General features: G+C 39.8%; 1 protein-coding gene across 4 annotated transcripts in view; it reads right to left on the bottom strand.

Moving 5' to 3' along the window:
* Positions 1 to 20,737, bottom strand: part of NR3C2 (nuclear receptor subfamily 3 group C member 2) — a 207,441-nt gene that overhangs the window by 116,612 nt on the left and 70,092 nt on the right. The window contains exon 1 of one of the 4 annotated variants that reach the window (XM_061441094.1): positions 255 to 373. The exons of the other annotated variants lie outside the window; for them this stretch is intronic. Within the exon in view, the coding sequence (XP_061297078.1) occupies positions 255 to 358 (104 nt within the window). The 5' untranslated portion in view covers positions 359 to 373. Of the gene's footprint in view, positions 1 to 254; positions 374 to 20,737 lie in introns of those variants that run through there. 4 annotated transcript variants of the gene reach the window in all.

The following is a 20,737-nucleotide window of genomic DNA, read 5'->3' as shown; positions in this document are numbered from 1 at the left end:
TTGAACTGTGCAGACAGTCCAAAAACTGAGCTAGCCAACAGTTCACATTTCAGGTAATTTGCAAACTGCGCACTGAGTTCATTAATACTGACAATTTCATGAACAGCATAGCCTTTGAATAGCCACATCGATCACAATTTTCAGCAATTAACCTCCATTTTCATACTCTGCTTACAAAAAACAGTTTCCACACCTTGACACATGTGGAGTAATTGTAAATACACAGAGTCCAGAAGAATTTATAGCTTACTTACTGCACCCCAGACTGCCCGAGTTCTTTTGGACTGCACTTTCTCCAGCTCTTACATGTATGCAAAAGGAGAGGCAAGAAGAGAGCAGGCCAGAACAAACATGCCATCTACGATGAAGGTGGGACTGGGAAGGGGAAGCGCGTGGCTCCTGAACATCAGAGCACACAAACGGTTCCTGCTGCGCAGCCACATGACCCACCATCAGATGGTAACCATTATGAGGACCTCGCTTCATCTCCACAGGTGCGGCAGCGCTCACGAGTAAGAAACAAAGGGAGAGGCAACGGGACTTGGAGGAGAATGACTGCTGCCTCCTTCCAAAATAATTCAGCTTGCTCATTTCCCCTCTCCTCTTGAAAGTTTGAAAAGGCTGCCTTGTCCTTACAAAGCTTGATCTGTTAGACCCAGCTATAACAATCTCGGAAAAAAGATTTGAACCTGTTAATGCTCAGATTTATATGTAGAATGTTAAGTATCTTTTAAACATAATACAAGACTCTCCATTGGACTTCTATGTCTCTAAGTATTATGAAATATAAAATGAAGTTCACAATCTAGTATTTTTGTCATGGGAATGAGTCTCAAGTTCCTGGGCTTAGCAGATGGTCGATAACAGATTTCACTATTTCCTGTTTTTCCCCCATTTTCTTGGATTTCAGCAACAGAATAGATCTTTTCCTGAGCAATCTGTTCAGTCTGATTGCGTGTCTTTTCTGAATTATATCCAGTACTTATTTTTCTTTTGTAGTTCCCCCCCCCACCCCATGTCCCTTCTCTGAACACTGAAAGTTTTCCCTTTGGTTTCTAGTTGCTGGACAAGAATAAAAGCAAATCTCAGATGAAGCAGACAAGACTCATGTTTACTTCTATACTGCTTTCCTCAAGTTGTTTTTATTTATGCAAATGATTCCCAGCAAGCCACTCACACAAACACTCACACACACACTTCCTAACCTGTAATTTGATTTTTCCAGAATCCTAATTCACTTCTGTCTTTGCTCCGCCACATTTTCCTACTTTCAGGATTCCTCTGCAGAGTTAATCCTAATTATCTCCATACGCACATTACAGATTAAGTGCACTGTTCCTGTGTAACTAATTTCAAAATTCTCTAATTCAGAACAGATCTACCTACTACCTTCAAGGTACCTCCACCCAGAGAGAGAGAGGACTGAGATGTTTTCCCTGTCTTTCAAGATGCTCCCTCAAAGTCAAGGTACGGCCCCACTCAAGAGGTTCACTTTGACGCAGCGCCTGTTCCACGCCACGCAATCTAGACGTGATGGAGAGAAACACATTCAGCAGGTTTATAAAAAGTTTGAACTGCTCTCGAGAACAGAGGCGTACACTGGTCTCCCTGCTGCCATAAAGGGAAATGCTCTCAGCAAAGCAACAAGAGGAAAATCCCAGGTTTGCTAGCTCTTTAAGCCAATGCAATAAATCAAAGACTTACATAACTCCTTTTTTTCACCTTCTAAAAATACATCCTTAGCTTGAAATATAATTATTAAAACTGAAAAATTAAAATGATGTTTCCATGGTTTTTACTAGCTCTTAGGCTGGAACATGGAGGCATTTGCAAGAAAGCCGCCCTCAGGAAGCAGGAAGGTAGTACAGGCAGCAGCATGCCACCAGGATGGAGGAAGACGCACAGTACCAAGAGCTGACAACTATGCAAACCAGTGCTCTGACCTTCATCTGAAACTCTGTGAGAGCAGAAGTGAAATTACTGTTCACCTATGGTCTTGGGGACCTACCTCACTCACTGTGATGGTACAGTGGACATGAGTAAGGCCTGTTTGGGTTTCAGAGGGGGCAACCCACTCTGGACCACGTGCCCACCCTGGCCAGGAGCAGAAGCTGCAGCCCAAAGGAGGTGCAGGCTCCCTGGTGCAGATGCTGCACCCATGACAGAGGTGCCCCTCTTGACCCTGCACACCTTGCACTGTCCTGAAGGCCCTTGCAGGTCCCCATAAGTACATGCCAGCAGCCCACAAGGTCATCTCCAGTAACTCCTGCTCGCCGAGCACAGATGGAGCTACTCCAAGACCATAAGACTATTTCTGGCTGGCTGCTTCGGGCTGCTGTTGCCTGTCCCAGTAGAGGTGGGCCACAGCTCTCCGCTGCCAACCCTGGGAACAGGTGCTGCTCGTAAGGAGAACCAGCAGCAACCCTCACTGCCGGCACCGAGGGGTTTTGTGCCCTCTTACCAGCAAGGAGAAATGTCAGCACTGCAGTGCTAGACCTCCTTCATCTAGGGAACATTCAAAACCTTGAGGGTCTGCTTCTTGGTTCAGAGGAGCTGTAACCTTTTTATAACTAGTTAAATGATGTCATATGCTCATTAGCTTTCCAGACTCTATTTGGAAGGCAATTTTTTTTTTCTTCATTCTCTTGTTCTCCTTTTTTTTTTCCCCTTGACTGCTTAGTTTTTATTCAGCACGAGTGCTTTGCTCTGAAAATACTGCCAAAGGTTTTCCACATTCTCTGCACAGCCCTCTAACTGCATTGCAGAAAAATAAGACTCATATATGCACATTCAACCTTGCTCCTCAAATGTCTTTAAAAGTTTCCTTTTTATAATTCAAGTTCCTACTGGAAAAAAAATAAGTTGATGATCTCCCCAGAAATACAATTCTGCGTGTTCCTGTACCAAGCCAAACCCACAGAATTTACTGCCACAGAAAACACAGAAGTAAAATGAATGAAAAGAATCTATCACTTTTTCCTCCAATCTCTGCTGGGTCATTGCAGTAATCCAGGAAAAGAAATCTTCTGAAATCAAAACTGAAGCACTAGATTCAGCTACACTGCTTCAATGCATAGAAAGTGCCTACTCACATACAGCTTTTGTAAAATTAAAAGCAATTATAAAATGATACAGAAATTACTTTGTTCAGTCTGGGACTGAAAATATTAATCCTAGGTAGGATGTTAGGAAAAAAAACAGTAATAAAATCATCACTAACCTATTTTGAAATTCTATTTAAACTCATCTGAGAGGGCTGTAGGGGTGTCCAATATGACTGTCTGAACATGTAATTACATGGCTTGCAAGCTGTATTTAGACAAATTAGAATACAAAGACACCCTAACATTTTTGATCCTAACTGAACTGTCCAAACTGTGCAAGAGTAGCTTTCTTTCTGAGGTATTTTCTTAGTAAGCTAAAAATATATTTCTTTCACAGAACTCTAATGAATGACAAGTCTGGACTTCATCTTTTCCCTATTTGTACCACAAGGAAAGAAAACAGCAGTCAGGTTATCTTTCTGTTATAGCACTGAAGTTCTTCCAATGCTCAGCAGAACTGGTTATGAAACTGGATTACACCCTACGGTTTGCTCAATCCTCCACCTTGCAAGGTAATCCCTTTCATAAATTCACAAGCCCTACTTCAAAACTAATCAAGTATTTTGATCTTATGACTCCCATTCAAAGAGCTGTTTTGGAACGTTGCCTCTCCAATGACTAGAAAGCTTTTAATCTCCAAGTTAAATTCACACAACCCAAGCTATATGCACCCATCCTTCTATTATTCTTCTTCACCTTAAACAAACCCAAAACACTAAACCTTTTTAGAACAGTCATTGCTCCCTCATGAGTCCCAAAACATCCCTCCCATACATTCTCTTAGCCTTCCTTCCCCTCAGATAGGTATTAGCTGCTTTACTAGTCTCAAGTCCTAAAAGAGCTGGTTTTCTCCCGAGCTTGCAAGTAGTATGGGCTCTTTCTGAAGCACTGAACACTGTTATTAAACACAGCAGAACTCCTATCACATGGATCTTATTTTCAGAATGTTACTTGTATGTGGTCTAATGGTGTCCCAAGTCTTTCTTCTTCACATTTTTGCAAAAACAGTACTGCTCTACTAAAATGTGCTCCCTTAGCACAATGTTGAGTGTTATCATCACCACACAAAAAGAACCAGAGTCATACATAGACACTGAATACCTAATTACAGAAGCGGGACAAAGCTCCAGCATAGAAAATGCAAGATCATGCATTCAGTTGTTCTTGACTCTTAGTTGTTGCCATAAGCTTGGGCAGGAGAAAATGGCAGAAGACAAAGACCAGTTGTTACCTCCTAATAAGCATTCTCTGGCACAACTCATTTGCATCTCCCTGTGAGACAGCCTTAATCCAACACATCTCTTTTTTTATTATTATTCCTCTCTAGTTTAAAGTCATGTATTTTTAGTTTGACACTGAGGCTCCACTGAAATTTAATCTTACTCTGGTACAATTACTTTTGGCAAACATTTTATTTCAATTACTTCACATCCACGTACTTTTCTGACAAATGTTATTTTAGTGCTCTGCGTACTACAGATCTCCGGTTCGTAGGCTTACAGTTATGTGGATCAACATATTCCATTTCTCAAAGTTTAATATTTAATGGTAAAGGTTTTCCATATTTGATAATGAAATAAGCCATTAGAGGAATCTGAAATGTCCGTCTCCAACCTGAGGCTGAATCCAAGAAGGGGTGGGTCCACTGATTTTGGTGCCACGTGAAGCCAGCAAACATCCCTAAAAGTCTGTCAGGATACAAATGGAAGACTAGTCCTAAGAATTACCACAACTATATTTTACTACTTCTTCAAAGATAAATTTCATCCTATGGAACTTTCACTTCCAAAGAAATTCAGTAAAAAAAGACCTTCTTTGGAGGTTACCTAAATTCATAACACATGCAACAGTTTCACTTGTGACTGCTACTGACCTCAGCAAGAAACACAATATTTTATTAATTCTGTTCTCTAGTGAAGGAAGATGCATGAATCACACAGGAATTACTTCTCCAGTTATCCCGCCCTCCCACAGAAGCAAATATGTAATATATCAGGGTCTGAAATCATAATGAAAAAACATTGCAGGAACAAAGTTTTCAGGCAGTGAATTCTGAACAGAGATAGTCTTCTAGTTGACAACCGTTAGCTGTGCCCACATGTCTTTTAAGAGATCTGGAGCAAGAGATAGCTTAGGAAAAGCTGCAGTTCGAACTACTACCAGCTGACTAAATTAACCCATGCCTGAGATTTGTACGCAGGCACTCTTAAACACTATTAACAACTGAAGTTTAGCAATGGAAGTCCATGAGGAGCAGTATTTGAATGGCAAAATGACCAGATTCTAGTTTCCTGTGCATGATGGAAATCTGATCAGTGGAAACACCTTTCTGCTTCAAATCAAAGTATATTCACTTCCTCTTTAGCACAGCATTTTCTTCTTCATATGACAGAATCACACAATCATTTAGGCTGGAAAAGAACTTCAAGATCAAGTCTAGCCATTAACCCAACAATTCCAAGTCCACCACTAAACCACACCCCTAAGTGCCACATCTACACATCTTATAAATACCTACAGGGATGGTGACCCAACCACTTCCCTGGGCAGCCTGTTCCAATGCTCAATAACACTTTCGGTGAGGAAGTATTTCCTAATATTCAATCTAAACCTCTTAAAAATATATTTGAGATTAGATAAAACCATTAGCAACAATGAAGCAGGAATATGACATCTGAGTAGGAAGAAAGATATGGCTGAAGCACCAATATGCTGCAAAACTTCCTCAAAGACAGTAATTTCTCTAGCAAACCCAAGAAAACTCATAGATTCAATGTATATAAAAAGCTGCATACCTCACTCAGAATCAATGAAAGCAAGAATACATTTTGGAGAAAGCAACTTTTGCAGCACAGCAAACTTGGTGAACTTCAACCCTGGATTTCCATCTTTTGTTGCAAGGACAGAACCAGCCACCTGTGCAAGACAGTCCGAACGGCAAAAGAGCACAGGATACAGGCTGCTCGATCTTTATGGCTGGTTGTAAATAAGTGACGTTAAAGAAGTTTCTCTTTATGAAAGGGGAAGGACAACTGCTCATGGTATACTTCAAGGCAAACAAAATCCCCATATAACAGGGACTGATTATATGTCTGTATATATTATATATATATATATATACACACACACCCCCTCGGTATCAGGGGGTTTTTATTACTGTCAGACAAGCAGGAAAATGTTATGCCCCACTTTCTACAAACCAGTAGCTATTTTCTAAACTATTCAAAGCAAATATTTACGTTTCCTTGCGAAAGTTTCTGCAATATTCCGGAAAGAAAAGAAGCAGCAAATCAAAACTGAATTCATGAATACAAAACAATTCCTGGAGAGGCACGTTCTCCTTCCCCCAACATTTTTTTTTTTTTAACAACCGGATTTGTAATGGGGCCATTTGGCATTTCTTAGTATGAAATATTATAATCAGCTCCTTCTCTCTGTCATACACCACTGTCACCCTGATGTATTTTTCTCACAGAACCATCACTTTTGGGACTACTCTATCATAAGAGCCACCACATTACGTTTGACAATCTGTACCAGATAAAATGAAGGGCACCCAAACAGGGACAAGGTCATTCAGACTTCTGGATCTTTATGAAGAGCATATAAATTGTGCGTTAAGTATAAAAAATGTACTGAAAAGTCAAGATTGCATGAAAAGTGCTTTAAGTTGGTATGATCAGAGATAAAATTAGCAAGAGTAGTATCTCTGCCAAATGCTATAAAATGATGATGCAATAATTTTACCCTTTCAAGTTAGCACATGTATGGAAGTGATTAAAATGCTTCCTTTTTAACATTAAAGAGAAAACTGCAACAGAGGATGTTAAATAACTTCTTGAAGTTTAGGCATGGAAAGGAGCAATACAAATGCAACCACTCGTATTTCACAGACTAAGCGAAGTAAAGTAGTAAGATCTGTTGTTTTTTCTTGCCTAAAATCCAGTCAACTGTTTTGCACCAAAATTAGTATGGCACATGTTTTCTGGTTGCATCTCCAGCTGAGGATTAAGTTGACTAATCAGAAGGACACCAGTCACAGAACCACAGAATGTTTTGGGTTGGAAGGGACCTGAAAGCTCGTCTAGTTCCAGCCCCCTGCCATGAGGGACACCTTCCACTAGACCAGGTTGCTCAAAGCCCTGCCCAACCTGGCCCTGAACACTGAGAGGAATGGGGTAGCCCAGCTTCTCTGGGCAACCACGGCCTCACCACATTCCTAGTGAAGAATACCAGGAGTTTGGCTGAAAGGGAAAACGGAACAAAAAGTCTTACTTTAAAGGAGAAGTTTTGATACAAAAAGCATTACTGAAACAGGGTGAGATAATTCACATCGTCCAAATATTAAAGCTATGGGTTTCACCCTTCCTAAACCGGTTAGGAGACACATACATGAAACCTCTTTTTCTGTTTTACATATGCAGATGACTCAGCTGCTTACTTGATCTCGCACATGGATAGATCTGCAGGCTAACTTTTTGCAGCACAGGAAGCACTGAGAGGAGTCTGTGATCAGGTAGTGTTAGAGATGTATACCATTGACTAAGCAGCTATCAAATAAAGAATTATGGCACAGAAACATAAGTCTTAGATTAAAAGATACATTTGAAGGTACTCCCACAGCCTGTAATAAGCTGTCTGTGTTCCTAAATGCACGGGTTGCTTTCCAATGCAAAAATTAAGCAACTAAGCTACTGCGCCAGCAATTGTCTATAGAGAACCACCACCACTGCCTAGGCACATTCACAGGAGATAACACTCAGCTCAGCTGCCGTCTTGGTTGTCGCCTGTCTAAAATAAAATACTAAGGGGACACACAACAGGCTTTACAGATGCCAGTAATCCCACTCAGATTTCTGCAGCTACCCATGCCCAGACAATGCCAAGCTGCTTGGTCCTCTCTGTCATCCAAATCCAACTGGGGTTCCCAAATATATAATGCAGGGTCATGTCCAACCCAGTAAGTTTCTTCAGAATTAGCAAGACTTTCTCCAGCAAGCATGGTATTCATTCTGCCAGCGGTCAAGCCATGAGAGATGGGAAATCACATCTGAATTAGTAACAGAGGGACTCCAATCCACAACTCTACTTTGCAAAAAAAACCAACCCAGACTTTGGGTAAAAGACCATCCTAGTTCGGTAACAAGTAAGAGGCCACACCAAAAAATTCAGAATAGAGTGACAAATGACAACATAGGAAATTCATCAAGAAAAATAAACATATTGACCAATTTTCCCCAAATGATGTTTAGGAACAAAACTGACAACAAGAATAGAAAGCCCAGGGAAACACCAAATGAACAGACACACTGCTAGGTAACTTTGTTAACCATTATGAAGAGAGGACACAAAGGCCCAACAGAAAGCAGCAGATTACTTAGATCCACAATGAGAGCTTGCTTCATAGGAGGGTGATTAATAATTTCCAGCCCATTGGTTGTTTAAGCATCCTCCTAATTTATGTCTATTAGGGATATGCATATTAAGATTAGCATGCCCGAGTAGGTCGTAACAAGTCCATATTCAGGAGTTTGACTGAATAACAGATCTGCCCCAAAGATACTAGGTTTTGCAGAAGTTTTGGGAAAAGCCAATGAAATAGGAAGAAATGCAGTGAAAAGCTTCCAGGCTGTTGGAAGACAAACCTCAACACATATATGCACAATCCTTTACCAATGTAGGCAGAGTTTAATTGACAGAAGTTGATGCAAAAACACGGACTCAAGATTTCTGCAGAATGTGTTTTTTCAGTCTCAAGATACTTTAACCTGGATTATCAGTGTACAAAATGGAAAAAAGTACACATAGAAAACTGATTAATACTATGCTGCTACCTCCACAAGCAGCTGCAGGTAAAGGAGCACCACTGCATGCCACTGTATCCATCTCTGCAGGACTCAAGTCTAAGTTTGGCACCGTACTGTACTTACTTTCAAATCACTAATATTTTTCTGGATATTTGATTAGTGTTGCATTTAAAGACTGGCAGAGGACACAGCAATACTATAGTAATGCTCTGGACCATTCAACAAACACTTTCTAAATTTTGCCTTTTGATACCCATATAGAAAGGACTGCCACTCACGGGACACTCTCTCTCTCCTTTTTTCCTGCTGTCTTTGCTTTAGGGTGGCTGAAACAGGACATAGCAACCCCACAGAAGCTCACCATGAACTGCTAGAGTAAACCAGACCATGGTAATCTTCAGACAAATTTGTTTGGAGTACTCAATTATGGAATGAGCAAAAGCAAACTAACAAACTAACATGCAATACACAGCATAAATGTCCATAAACAAATATATTCATGGGAGAGGTGCAGAAAAAGTTCTTTGAGGACTGAAGATAACAGAAGATACAGAGAGACTGTGCAAACTAAAAGGATTTTAAAAAGCTTTTAAATAAGCATCTGGGAATCGGGAGAAAAGCTCTTAACAGGTAGGGTTGGAAACAAGAGAAGCTGAGAAGGGAAGCTGAAGATCCTCCATTTTTCATTATACTGTAAAAAGAGACATATGGTTTTATTCCGAAGATACCTCAGCTAAAGAAGTTGTGCTTTTGTTAAGCATGTGGTGCTGAGTTCAGTGCTGCACTGTGGTGGGATAAGCAGGCTGAAATTCAGCAGCTGGTATGGGAAAACCTATGGTTAGGCTCCCAAATATCTTGTGCCAGCAGCTTGGCCTTTGATCTCTCCCTTCAAAAGGTTGACACCTCCTGGTCTCATAGCCTTGTTTAAATGTCAGAATACCATCTCAGTTATTTCACTTTTAACTGCTAAAACCACAGACACAACAGCTTTTTCTGGCTTAAACTGTATGCATCGACTAATTTTCTTTCATGAAAGGAAAAAAAAGATGATTCCTAGTTTATTATTTGATTCATTTCTATCCACAAGATGAATAAAGCCAAATAAATGCTATTTCCACAGTCCTCATGCTTAAAGAGCCATATTTCAGGATGATATTTAATATTAATTTAATATTCATAAAACTGATCTTATGTAAGTTACAGAACATTTATTCAGAGAAAAAATTTTTTGCTCAACTTTCATTATTACTCAGTTTTTCAAAGACAGCATTAAGAAACTTGCTAAAAAGAAATGGAATTGTAGACTAAGCCCCCGAGTATGGTAGAACACACATTACTGGCAGTGCTGCAGTGAATCCTCCACTCAAAATAACATAGTTTTGTATCACCAGCAGCAGAAACAGTTTTCAAAATCATTCATTTAAATGGACACTACAGGTAAGAAATTATGCCTGGCTATCTCAAGCATAATTTACAGCGGAAAGGTACCAAAAGCTTCAAGTTAGATTTCCTCAATGATGGCCTTCTTATTGGATTTGCAAGCATCTTAGCAAAGTCTCACCATGTCTCCTCTCTCTAATATCTAAAATTTGATCTATACTAAATATCTATATGTAAATATTTAAAAACTTGCACTGTACTATCTCCTCCTAATTTTCTCCTGGTTCCCCCAGATGTCACAATGATGTTTCAGAGAAGTAAGGCACTGTCATACCAAGGAAGTAATTTCAATGAAAAATTCTTCATGCATGTACTACAGCTTTTGATGCTAAACCACTGACATTTCACACAGCCGCACGCAAAGCAATCACCAGCTTGCAGTCATACCTATCATACCCACATGCAGGTCCTCAGTTTGTAAACATCTCTTCAGTAAATAGGATCAATATACAAATATTAACCCATTAGTGACAGATCTCTAAGAATCCACAACCTTCCCACAAAAAAATAATGTCCGACAAACAACCAGCAACCCCTTCTTCTGCAGCCTGCCAGCAGCTCCTGCAAACTACAGTGGGTTAAAATCCCCCACTGCATAGCTAAGATCAGTTGGTGTTGGGGCATCAGCAAGCAAAACTCACAGCCAGTGGATATTTGCCACTGTAGGAGGAATATTTCACTGCTAATCTCTAATTTGAAACTAACACTTCCTCAAAATAAAGCACATCTATATGCATTAAATAAGCACACATACATCAACTGTAGTACAGTCTCAGAAGCCTCATTTAGGGAAAAAGCATCTTGAACCCAACAGCTCAGCTTTCTATGGGCACCACAAATAACATCACTCACCAGTAGATTCAGATAAATAAATAAATAAATAACCACGGAAACATCTTATCTTTTATTCTTGCAGACCAATGTCACTCTGGGACAAATGAAATACCATTTTTCACATCAAGAAACCTGCTCAAATGAATCTATACTGAAGTCAACAGGGATGCAGTGGGTCTCGGTCGGCATAACTTGAAGACCAGAGGGCTGCCCAGATGTGACCTGGATAAGGCCCATATAAAGAATTTGTATTACCGATGAAGCACCACCAACTGCAGGAAGGAAACTTGACTTTCTGACCTCAGAATCAGATTGCAGCAAGATAAAACATCTTCCAACTAGCTGAAGAAAGAGGAAGTTAAGCAAAAGAAACAACTAACATCACATTATAAAACCCGTAACATTAAATGGTAAAAGTAGCCTACAACCAGAGAGCAAACCATTTTGAGCACAGAGAGTGCAATCTACATGTTGAGCTTGTATCAACTCCATCATCAGCAGACCCACCACAGACTCCTTAACACCAAAATCTTCCACTGCCCATGGGTTTTGAAAAACCTCAGTTCCACATGGCAGAGGTGGAAATCTGGGAAACGTTTAATGAAATTAGGAAAGATGAGATGCTCGTGCACGCCCACCTCCTGCAACATGCTCCTTCCATTCAGCAGAGGAGAGCACATCCCAGCCCTACGGCAATGCCACTGGGGCAGGCAGCCAACGCCACAGAAAAGCACCTTGCCGCAGCATCATGGGCAGAGCAGGGAAAGAGCCTCACCTTTGGCTCTTTGCAGTACAGGAATGAACAGCCCCATGAATTTAAAATGCAAAAGCTCTGGTTTGAAAAAGCAAGAATCCTTTCTCTTTGCGTTAAATTAGATCTTTCCTCAAAAATCTGCATGTTGCATCCCCATTGAGCTCTGAGTCACGATGCTGACAGATCACCTTAGGTGACTGAGGCAGCAACAGAAAAGTCTGAATGCATGCTACTTTTTTCCTTTGCTTTTTAATATAAAATATATAAGCCTTTGAAAGATGGTTTTAATTTGGAAAATTAATTTGAAGATATTATTCCACACCATAAGTATTCCAGTATTCAGCTTTTATTTATCAAAAAAATAAAAAAATAGAACCACAGATTGTATCTTTTCATTTGCTTTCCTCAGCTGTTAAAATCTGGGAATGGAGAGAAATACAGGCCACTTCCATATACCTCAATGGCTAAGGAGAACTTGCTGTAGAAAAGATCAGAATGATGAAAAACAGTCTTTCAAAAAAACTATAAGGAAAGGAATCATTGAAAGAGAGAAAGTTATTATTTTGGAATGTACTCTTAACTCAGTCTAATCTTCTTGTTGCGACCTAGACAAGAATTCCTAATGCCTCAATGCAAACTATTCCCTACTGCACCGTCTGAGAAGCCTTGAAGACTTCCTGTGGATGTTCATTTACATATTTATAAGAAATACAGTTGACATTTTTTGCCTATTGACTGCTATCAGTTGGTCACACACACAAAAACAAAGTAATAGGTGAGCAGTGGGCACATGTGATGTATTTCTACAAAAGCCTTAGGAAGCTGAGAAGGCACAGGACCGCAGCAATGCTCTCTTCAGAGCTATAAAAATCTTTAAGCAGCACAAGTTTAAGTGTCACTGTGCCAGCAAATATACTTCAGAGATGCATGTTTAGCAGATCCAGGCATATGCCAAAACACTACCCTGAAACTGCAAAGGTAATAGCTGCCCACTACGTATTTTCTGCAGACACTCAAGCTTAGCAGGGTGGTTACGAATCTCCAATGCCCGTTGGTTACAGGAAACAAGTCCACACCATTAACAATATTAATTAATATATTCCCTATCCCTTTCATATATTGAAGGTTACTGAAGAATCGAAGATGCAATACACACTTCCGAAGTCTTACAGCACCATTCACTTAGCTTTCCTCAGTGTTTCAACCCTAACTCCACAACAACTGATCCTTGAAAAGCCCTTCAATTCCAGCGGTAAAGCACCAACTACTGCCTTTTAAGCTAAGCAGGTGTTTTATATGTGAAAACCTGTTTCAGACTGCAGAAAGAAGACCTCGCAAATAACGGATGATGAAGCAGGAGGCTGTACAAATGTCAGCTTTTGCTTTGTGGCATGCTCTTTTATTTCTTTTGGTGTTTTAGTGGCAGAACTGCAGCAGCTCACAAGGGTTTGTCAAAACCTAGACCACAGTCTCATTCTGTAAAGAATGGCACACATACAAGAAAAACATTTCTGTATCTCTGTGGAATTAACACCTCCATCAGGTAGTCTTCATCAAAAAATGAAATAAAATAAACCGATACAGTTTTTTGGCGTATGTCAAAATTTGACTTTGCTTGCAGTATAAAACTCATAGCACTTTTTAACAAACAACAGTCTTTAAAAATATTGTCCATGGGTTTGTTGCTCATTATAAATAGAGAAAACTACTTGCAAGCTCATGAAAAAGGCAAAACCACTAGAAATATTTTTTCAATTGAAAATACATCCAAATACAGCTTTGAACGAAGGCATGACAAAACCAGAAGTGCTTCCTGGCCAGAAGACCAAGTCAGCTCCCATTATCCTGGATCTGAATACCCGTCTTTCCTTCAGCATTTTCTCCTTGCTCTCAACCCAAAGGTCTGATTCTTAACATGGAAAAGGGCAGAAGAAAACTGCTGCAAAGTTACTATATATTGTAAAGCATGGCACAACTGGAATGGCAAGGATGAACGGCTGTAAACTGCTTAGGGGATGATGCACAGGGACAGCATGGGGCCTTTATAGGACTTCACTGCTTATCTCAATCTAGGCCATCGAGACAAACATTAGCTGTATTCGATAAAGATCACAAACACCCTCCACTCCCATCCTTCCCAAAATACACAATAACAATCCAGTATGACCACCTCTGCCAGATCCAAGTTATTGTATGCTACAGAGAAAAAGCCAAGCTGCTGCTTTACCTTTTTACTCAGTGACTTGTTAATTGGAATTTAAGTGCTACAAGCAATAGCATTACTTGATATCCCTGTATACTTCAGCACCAATTTTCTAACTCAATAAATCTAACACTCAATATGCAGAAAATTTATTGCAGGCCCCACCCTGGTAAGATACCAATTCTCACAGTATAATAATTAGTGGTCATGTATGAGCAAGAAAGATCAAGTCCAATCCTGTAAACCATACACAGTGCTTTACCAGATGCAGCTCTGTAAAACTCAGAACAGTTCTGAGACAGAACTACTGAAGACATAATTAGAGATGCAAACGTTAACTTGGAACTTCGACGAATACTATACATTGCATTGCAAAATTATCAAGTAAAACAACTTAGTTAAGTGTAGCAGGAAAAGCAGCTCCCAACTATGCTTCTCACCCTGGTATATATGTGAAAAAACAGGAGCCAACAGAAAGTTTCATTAGTTAGGACTGTTAAAAGATAAGAAAAGTAAAGTACAACTCATCATTACCATGAACAAAACAATAAGGCTTGTTTAACTTTACTGAACAAGCAAAGAGAGATATCAATAGTCATACCAAAAATTGTGGAACTCCCGCTAATAATGGAGGGGGCATGGAGGCAAAAAAAAAAGGCAGCAGAGACATAAAAGAGATATTTTTTTTGTTAGACAAAACTAACTCTAAAGAGTTAGACAATGGCTATTAGAATTTAACTCTTTGAGATCACAAGGTTCAAATAACTTGTAAAAAAAAAAAACAAAAAAAACAACACCCAAGAGATTTATCCGAGTTATTAACACTCCTTTCCAGAGAAAGTCCCGGACTGCCAGGGAAGTTCCAAAAGCCTGGAAGAATACTAGAGTTGCTGCAATACTTAAAATGAGTAATTGAGGAGATTAACTTTATGATAGCCTGTCATCTGGATACTGAGCCCATCCAAAATAACGAGATATTTGATTTAGGATTTTATTAATAAAAGACTTTAATTAATAAGCATCAAGTAATTAAAGCAATTAATATCAAACAAGCTCATGGAAAGTAAGTCCTGTCAAACTAATTAATTTTTTTTTCTTGACAGAACTTTAGTTTTTCACTTGTTTTTAGCTGCAAAGACAAGCATTGATGAGATAATGCTACTTCTGCACGGAACTTGACTCAGTTCCGCACAACATCTTGATTAAGGAACTAGGAAGATTAAAAAAAAGCGCATTAGCAAACACTAAAGCAGATTGGGAGGTGATGGACAAGTCTGAAAATGCAGCTGTAATAGACAACACCTCCAAGGAGCTCTGCTTCAACAGGGTCCCTTCAGAGCTGGTTATTGACACCATGGGAGGGAGACTCATGGAGCTCATTCAGCCTATCAGACTTAGCTCAGAGCAGCTTCACCAGCCACTAAGCACCCATGGGAGGAGCAAAAATTTGATTACAGAAATGTCTTCTTTTACTACCATAGTGAATATTCAGTGTCTTGGAGGTAGAACAATTTTCAGAACAAAATTGATGCACATTTTGCTTTCCTTCAACAAGCTTAAAAGAAGTTGCTTCTCATGCACTGGCACAGATCGTAACCCACCAAGGCATGGATTCAGCGGCTTTCTCTTTGCTTTGGTGTGTTTTCTATATATATCCCTAGTATTGTGAGGCACTGCGCAGTAGCTGAGTGTTTGTCCAGAAAATTCAATTTACCAAAAAAAAAACCAAACAAAAAAACCCAGCTGAAAATAAAACAACAGACAATTCCCTTTATGCTTCTGCAACCACATGTAACTGCCATTCTCATTTTCACAATAAACTCTGAACATACATCAAAAGAAAACATTGACCAAATTAAATATTAACTACCCAATCAATTAATCAGAATAAAAAACCTCAGTAGCTTCCATCTTTGTGCATCTTGTCTTGCACCATTTCCACCTCTACTTAAGTGAGAAGCTAAATACCTTTCCTGAAATACAAAGATTGCTTACAGTTTAGCGTTTGATACAGTGATGGGAACCATCCTGAAATGTTGCTTTTGCAATGATATAAAAGATCTCCCTCCCTTCCCTGCTTTGTTTGGAAGCAGAGACACAATTTCTTCATTTAGCTGTAAACCTTTCCTGCCCTCCTCCTCAATTAAAAAAAAAAAAAAAATCCCAAACCTAACAGCTTGGAAGAGAGGGTTTGGAGAATAAACAAAGCCCCAAATGGACTTCTGGATTCCAACTAACTTGTGATTTTCAAGTGGCAAAATGGTGACTTTTGAGCAAGAAGATTAAACACTCAAAACCAAACCTGACAGGAAAGAAGCCAAGACAAACTGAAAAATCTAACAGTCAGAACTAAGGCAGAAACTGCACTGCAAAATTCAAAAGAAGCTTGAGAAATCCATATGCCAAATTAATGCACAGGGGTTAAAACAAAGTAAACGAGACCCTCTGCAACTGCTTGAATATTCTGGTTTTCTAACTCTATGCTTGTTACCTCCTGGATAAGTGTATGTCTGTCTTTCTCCTGCATTTTTTGAGTTCCAAAAGTGTGACTAAATACCAACATAAATAGTAGCAAATTATACATTGTCAGAGTGTCTAAGCAGTATAATAGAACCCCCGCTAAAATACAACCTCCTCAGACTTTTATTTTATTATGCTTCCTTGTTATGCGTATTTTTGAAGTTAAAGATCTCTGGAAATAACAGAACTGTTCTCAATACATATAGAACTGCCATTCTAGGTATACCAGCAACAGTTAAAGCAATACTGTCTGTAATATTTTCCCAACACCAAAAGGTATCTTGGAAAAGGAGTTCTAAGTACATTTAAGTCATCTTGAAAACTACTACCACAGCTAAAAGGTAGCATAGCACCACTGAATCATCTGGGCTGGAAGGGACCTTGAAGATCATCTAGTTCCAACCCCCCCTGCCATAGGCAGGGTCACCTTCCACTAGACAAGGTTGCTCAAAGCCCCATCCAGCCTGGTGCTGATCACTGCCATGAATGTGGCAGCCACAACTTCTCTTGGCAACCTGTGCCAGTGCTTTACCACCCTCATTAGCGAAGAACAACTTCCTAATATCTAATCTAAATCTACTTTCAGTTAAAAGCCATTCCCCCTACTCCTATCACTACATGGCCTTGTAAAAAGTCTCTTTACAGATTTCTTGTAGACCCCCTGTAGGTAATGGAAAGCTGCTTTAAGGTCTCCATGGAGCCTTCTCTTCTCCAAGCTAAACAAGCTCAACTCCCTCAGCTTGCCTTCAACTCTCAGCCTGCTCCAGCCCTCAGTGCTCTGGCTATTCATGGCCATCCTCTGGACTCACTCCAACACATCCATCTCCTTCTTGGGGGCCCCAGACCTCACCACAGTACTGCAGGTAGGGTCTCACAAGAGCAGAGCAGAGGGGTACAAACACCTCCCTCGACCTGCTGGTAAAGCTTCTTTTGATGTGGCTCAGCATACTTTCTGGGCTGCAAGTGCTTCACTGCCTGGTTATGGTGAGCTTCTTGTCAGCCAACACCGTCAAATCCTTCTCCTCAGGCTGCTCTCAATCCATTCTCCACTTAAGTCTGCATTTGTTCTTGGGATTGCCCCAACCCATGTGCAGGACCTTGCATTTGGCCTTGTGAATGACATGGACCCACCTCTTAAGCCCATCAAGGTCTGTGTGGATGGCTTCCCTTCCCTCCAGTATGTCGACTGCACCACGCAAATCTTTCTTCCCTACACAGTGAACAGTATACAGTGAAGCCTACTCAACCTTTTCACAGTTTTATTTCTAGGTGGAAGTGAAACTAAATTAGAATGCCAAAAATAATTACAATTTCACAGACTTCCGCCAAACACACAGGTGCTGTACAAACCTATTGACATTACTATTTCAACAAAACACATTTCTGATATACTTTTCAAGCATAACCAAAACACTAAGGATGCATGTGGGAAATTCCACATACCAGGCAAGAAGAAGCAATTTTGGATCTACTCTGATTTCAAACTATATGAGTTGCTCCATCAAATAAGAAATTACCAACTCATACAAACCTTACACGACAAAACCACTTTCTGTTTCTCCGTCTCAAAGTAACCAGAGAGGAAGAGCGCTGCAGTCAGCCTGCTGGATGCCTATAATCTTGATCAAAATTAGCAGAGCTGAAAAAAGTTAAGTAACGTTTAGGCATATGTTCTACCAGCAGCAAAAATACCCATTTTATTGCAGCTCTAGAACGGGGAGAAAAACAAATGATGAAGTACTGTTATACACAGTTACCAAAAAGATGCCATTCTCCTTGCAAAGTTAAATGCGTAGCAACAGCGAATGGATCTACAAGGACACCCATGCAAGAACATTTCACAAAACCATCATGAAAACAAAATGTACAAGAGCAAAATTTTAAATACACAGCTCTAGCTTCTCTGGACATACAAATCCTATTGGAATCTCTACCAGTTAAAAGAATAAAAATATTACAACTCAAGTATGGCCCGAATTCACTGCATTCAGGCTTTGCGACCTCTATAAACATCCTTTAGCCAGAGGTTGGCCTCAAACTAGCCCCTACAAATTAGGACATAGCCAGAACGACACATTCTGCTACCAAATTTCTATTTTACTAACACAAAATGAACTGACATCTTTTATGTAGACTGAGAAGGAAGACAAGAAAACACAATTAAAATCAAGCAGTTGCAGAAACAAGAATCCCTCCTTCTGACAAGGTAATAGCTTCCACCTTCAAATACCCACAAAAAAAAAAAAAATCCAAAACCAACCAAAAAACAAACCCTACAAGCCAATACTGTCCCAAGTCAGGTATCTCCCCATCCCTCTTTTTACCACCATAATCCTGCTGGTCACATTTCCAGATGGCATTTATTGGCATGGTCCCTTTGGATAGAGGCATTTCTATAGTGTAGATGAAGACAGTATATACACACAATAAAACCATCAATGCTTTAAAGGCCTTTTCATAATATTTGTATTGCCTATACCATGTATTGTCACAGTTCTCCAGGTTCACTCGGGTCAGAGATTAGCTCCCAAATGGCTGTCATGAAAAACCAGAAGTGCTGGGTTTTGACTTTTTGGCCTCACATTTTGCCTAGGCAATTATTTTTGAAGAAGAGTAAGTCAAGAAAGTAATGCTGAGCTGATGAAGACCATTTCTTACTACGTTTTAAAGAAGCTTACAAACTCTGCTTTTCCAGAGTTTTCTTCTCTGCTGCTGGATCTTCCAAGATCCCTTTATCTGCGCCTTCCATCAATCTGCAAAGTGAAACTGCCAAATAGACTGAGATATGCAAAGACAAGACCTCAGAAACATAATGAAACGAACTTAAATATGTAACAAGAACACAAGTGAAAGAGAATAAATTTAGGAGTAACAAGTCCAAAGAATAAAAATTTTCTAAAGATGCAAACATTAACAGTGATCAATTAATAACTGACCCAGCACAGATTCAAAATCAGCTGTAAACTTTCCCTTGTAAAGATGGTATTTTCTTCCCCATTTTTTCTTTGGGATTAATAAGTAACTCTCCTTTCAGACAGGAAAAAAAACAAAACAACAAACCCTACCCAACAAAAACTGAACACCAAACCGAAAACCCACACCCTTCAGGAGCATAAACCTTCCAGGTGTTACCTCAGCACGAGGAAGGAAAGAGCAAGTTCACAGCCACCCCACTCCATAACCTTTTGCTGATAACACTCACCTCTACAGAAGGCAAACCCTTGCGAAAATCACTGCCTCAAATACTCAAGCGCGCCTAGGCATGCAGAGGGACAGAGGGCTTCTTGCCAACACTCCCTCCCAGCTGAGATGCTGCAGGGCAAGTTCACTGTTTCAGTGGCAAATTGTCAGACCACATGGATACTGAGTACTTTTATTTATTCTATTTTTGAATATTATTATTTATTGTTGCACTTCAGGAAGCTTGCTTAGATCATTTATGAAGTTAGTCATGTTCCTGATACAGGTTAAAAACACAGATCTGAATACAAACTGCTTTACCATGGTATCATTATAGTATTTTTAATAAACCAATCTACTCCTTTAGCAAATCCTATTTTATAGATTTCTATCCAACCAAACCAAGCTGGTTTAAAATACCAATGCTTTCACAGATGTCACAACAACTTTCAACAGAGTAAGAAATGCAATTACATAATATTTTCTTTTATTTTTAATCCTCTTCTTTGTTTTGACTTTGATGAAGACTGCTGATGGCCTGGCAAGTGAAGAAAAAAAATAAAAAATAAAAAAATTCGATGCTGAATTTTCAACTCGAAATTTCAAGTTAAGGACTTTTAACTCCTGTGGTGATACCAATACATGCAGTTCTCCAGCTCCAGCCAGCACTGGGTGCTAACCCTTTCCACCCACCTCACTGCCTTCCAGCTGCAGGGCAGAGCCAAGTGCGGCTCCTGCAGTGAAGAAACCATGCTCAAACTCATCGTCCTCAGTGATCGCCCTCCTACATGACCCAAACGCATAATGCGATGCCCAACTCTCAACCTGAGCACTATATAAATATTACTATGCAACGTGTTTCTACACCCTGTATGCACAATAACATATTATTAGC

The sequence above is a fragment of the Pezoporus flaviventris genome, unplaced genomic scaffold (genome assembly GCF_033815535.1).
Source record: "Pezoporus flaviventris isolate CSIRO_AGI_PZ_B2104156 unplaced genomic scaffold, CSIRO_AGI_Pfla_v1 ptg000002l, whole genome shotgun sequence".
In the NCBI taxonomy this organism is placed as follows: Eukaryota; Metazoa; Chordata; class Aves; order Psittaciformes; family Psittacidae; genus Pezoporus; species Pezoporus flaviventris.
The sequence above is the reverse complement of the archived record's forward strand: the minus strand, read 5'-3'. Positions and strand labels throughout refer to the sequence as shown.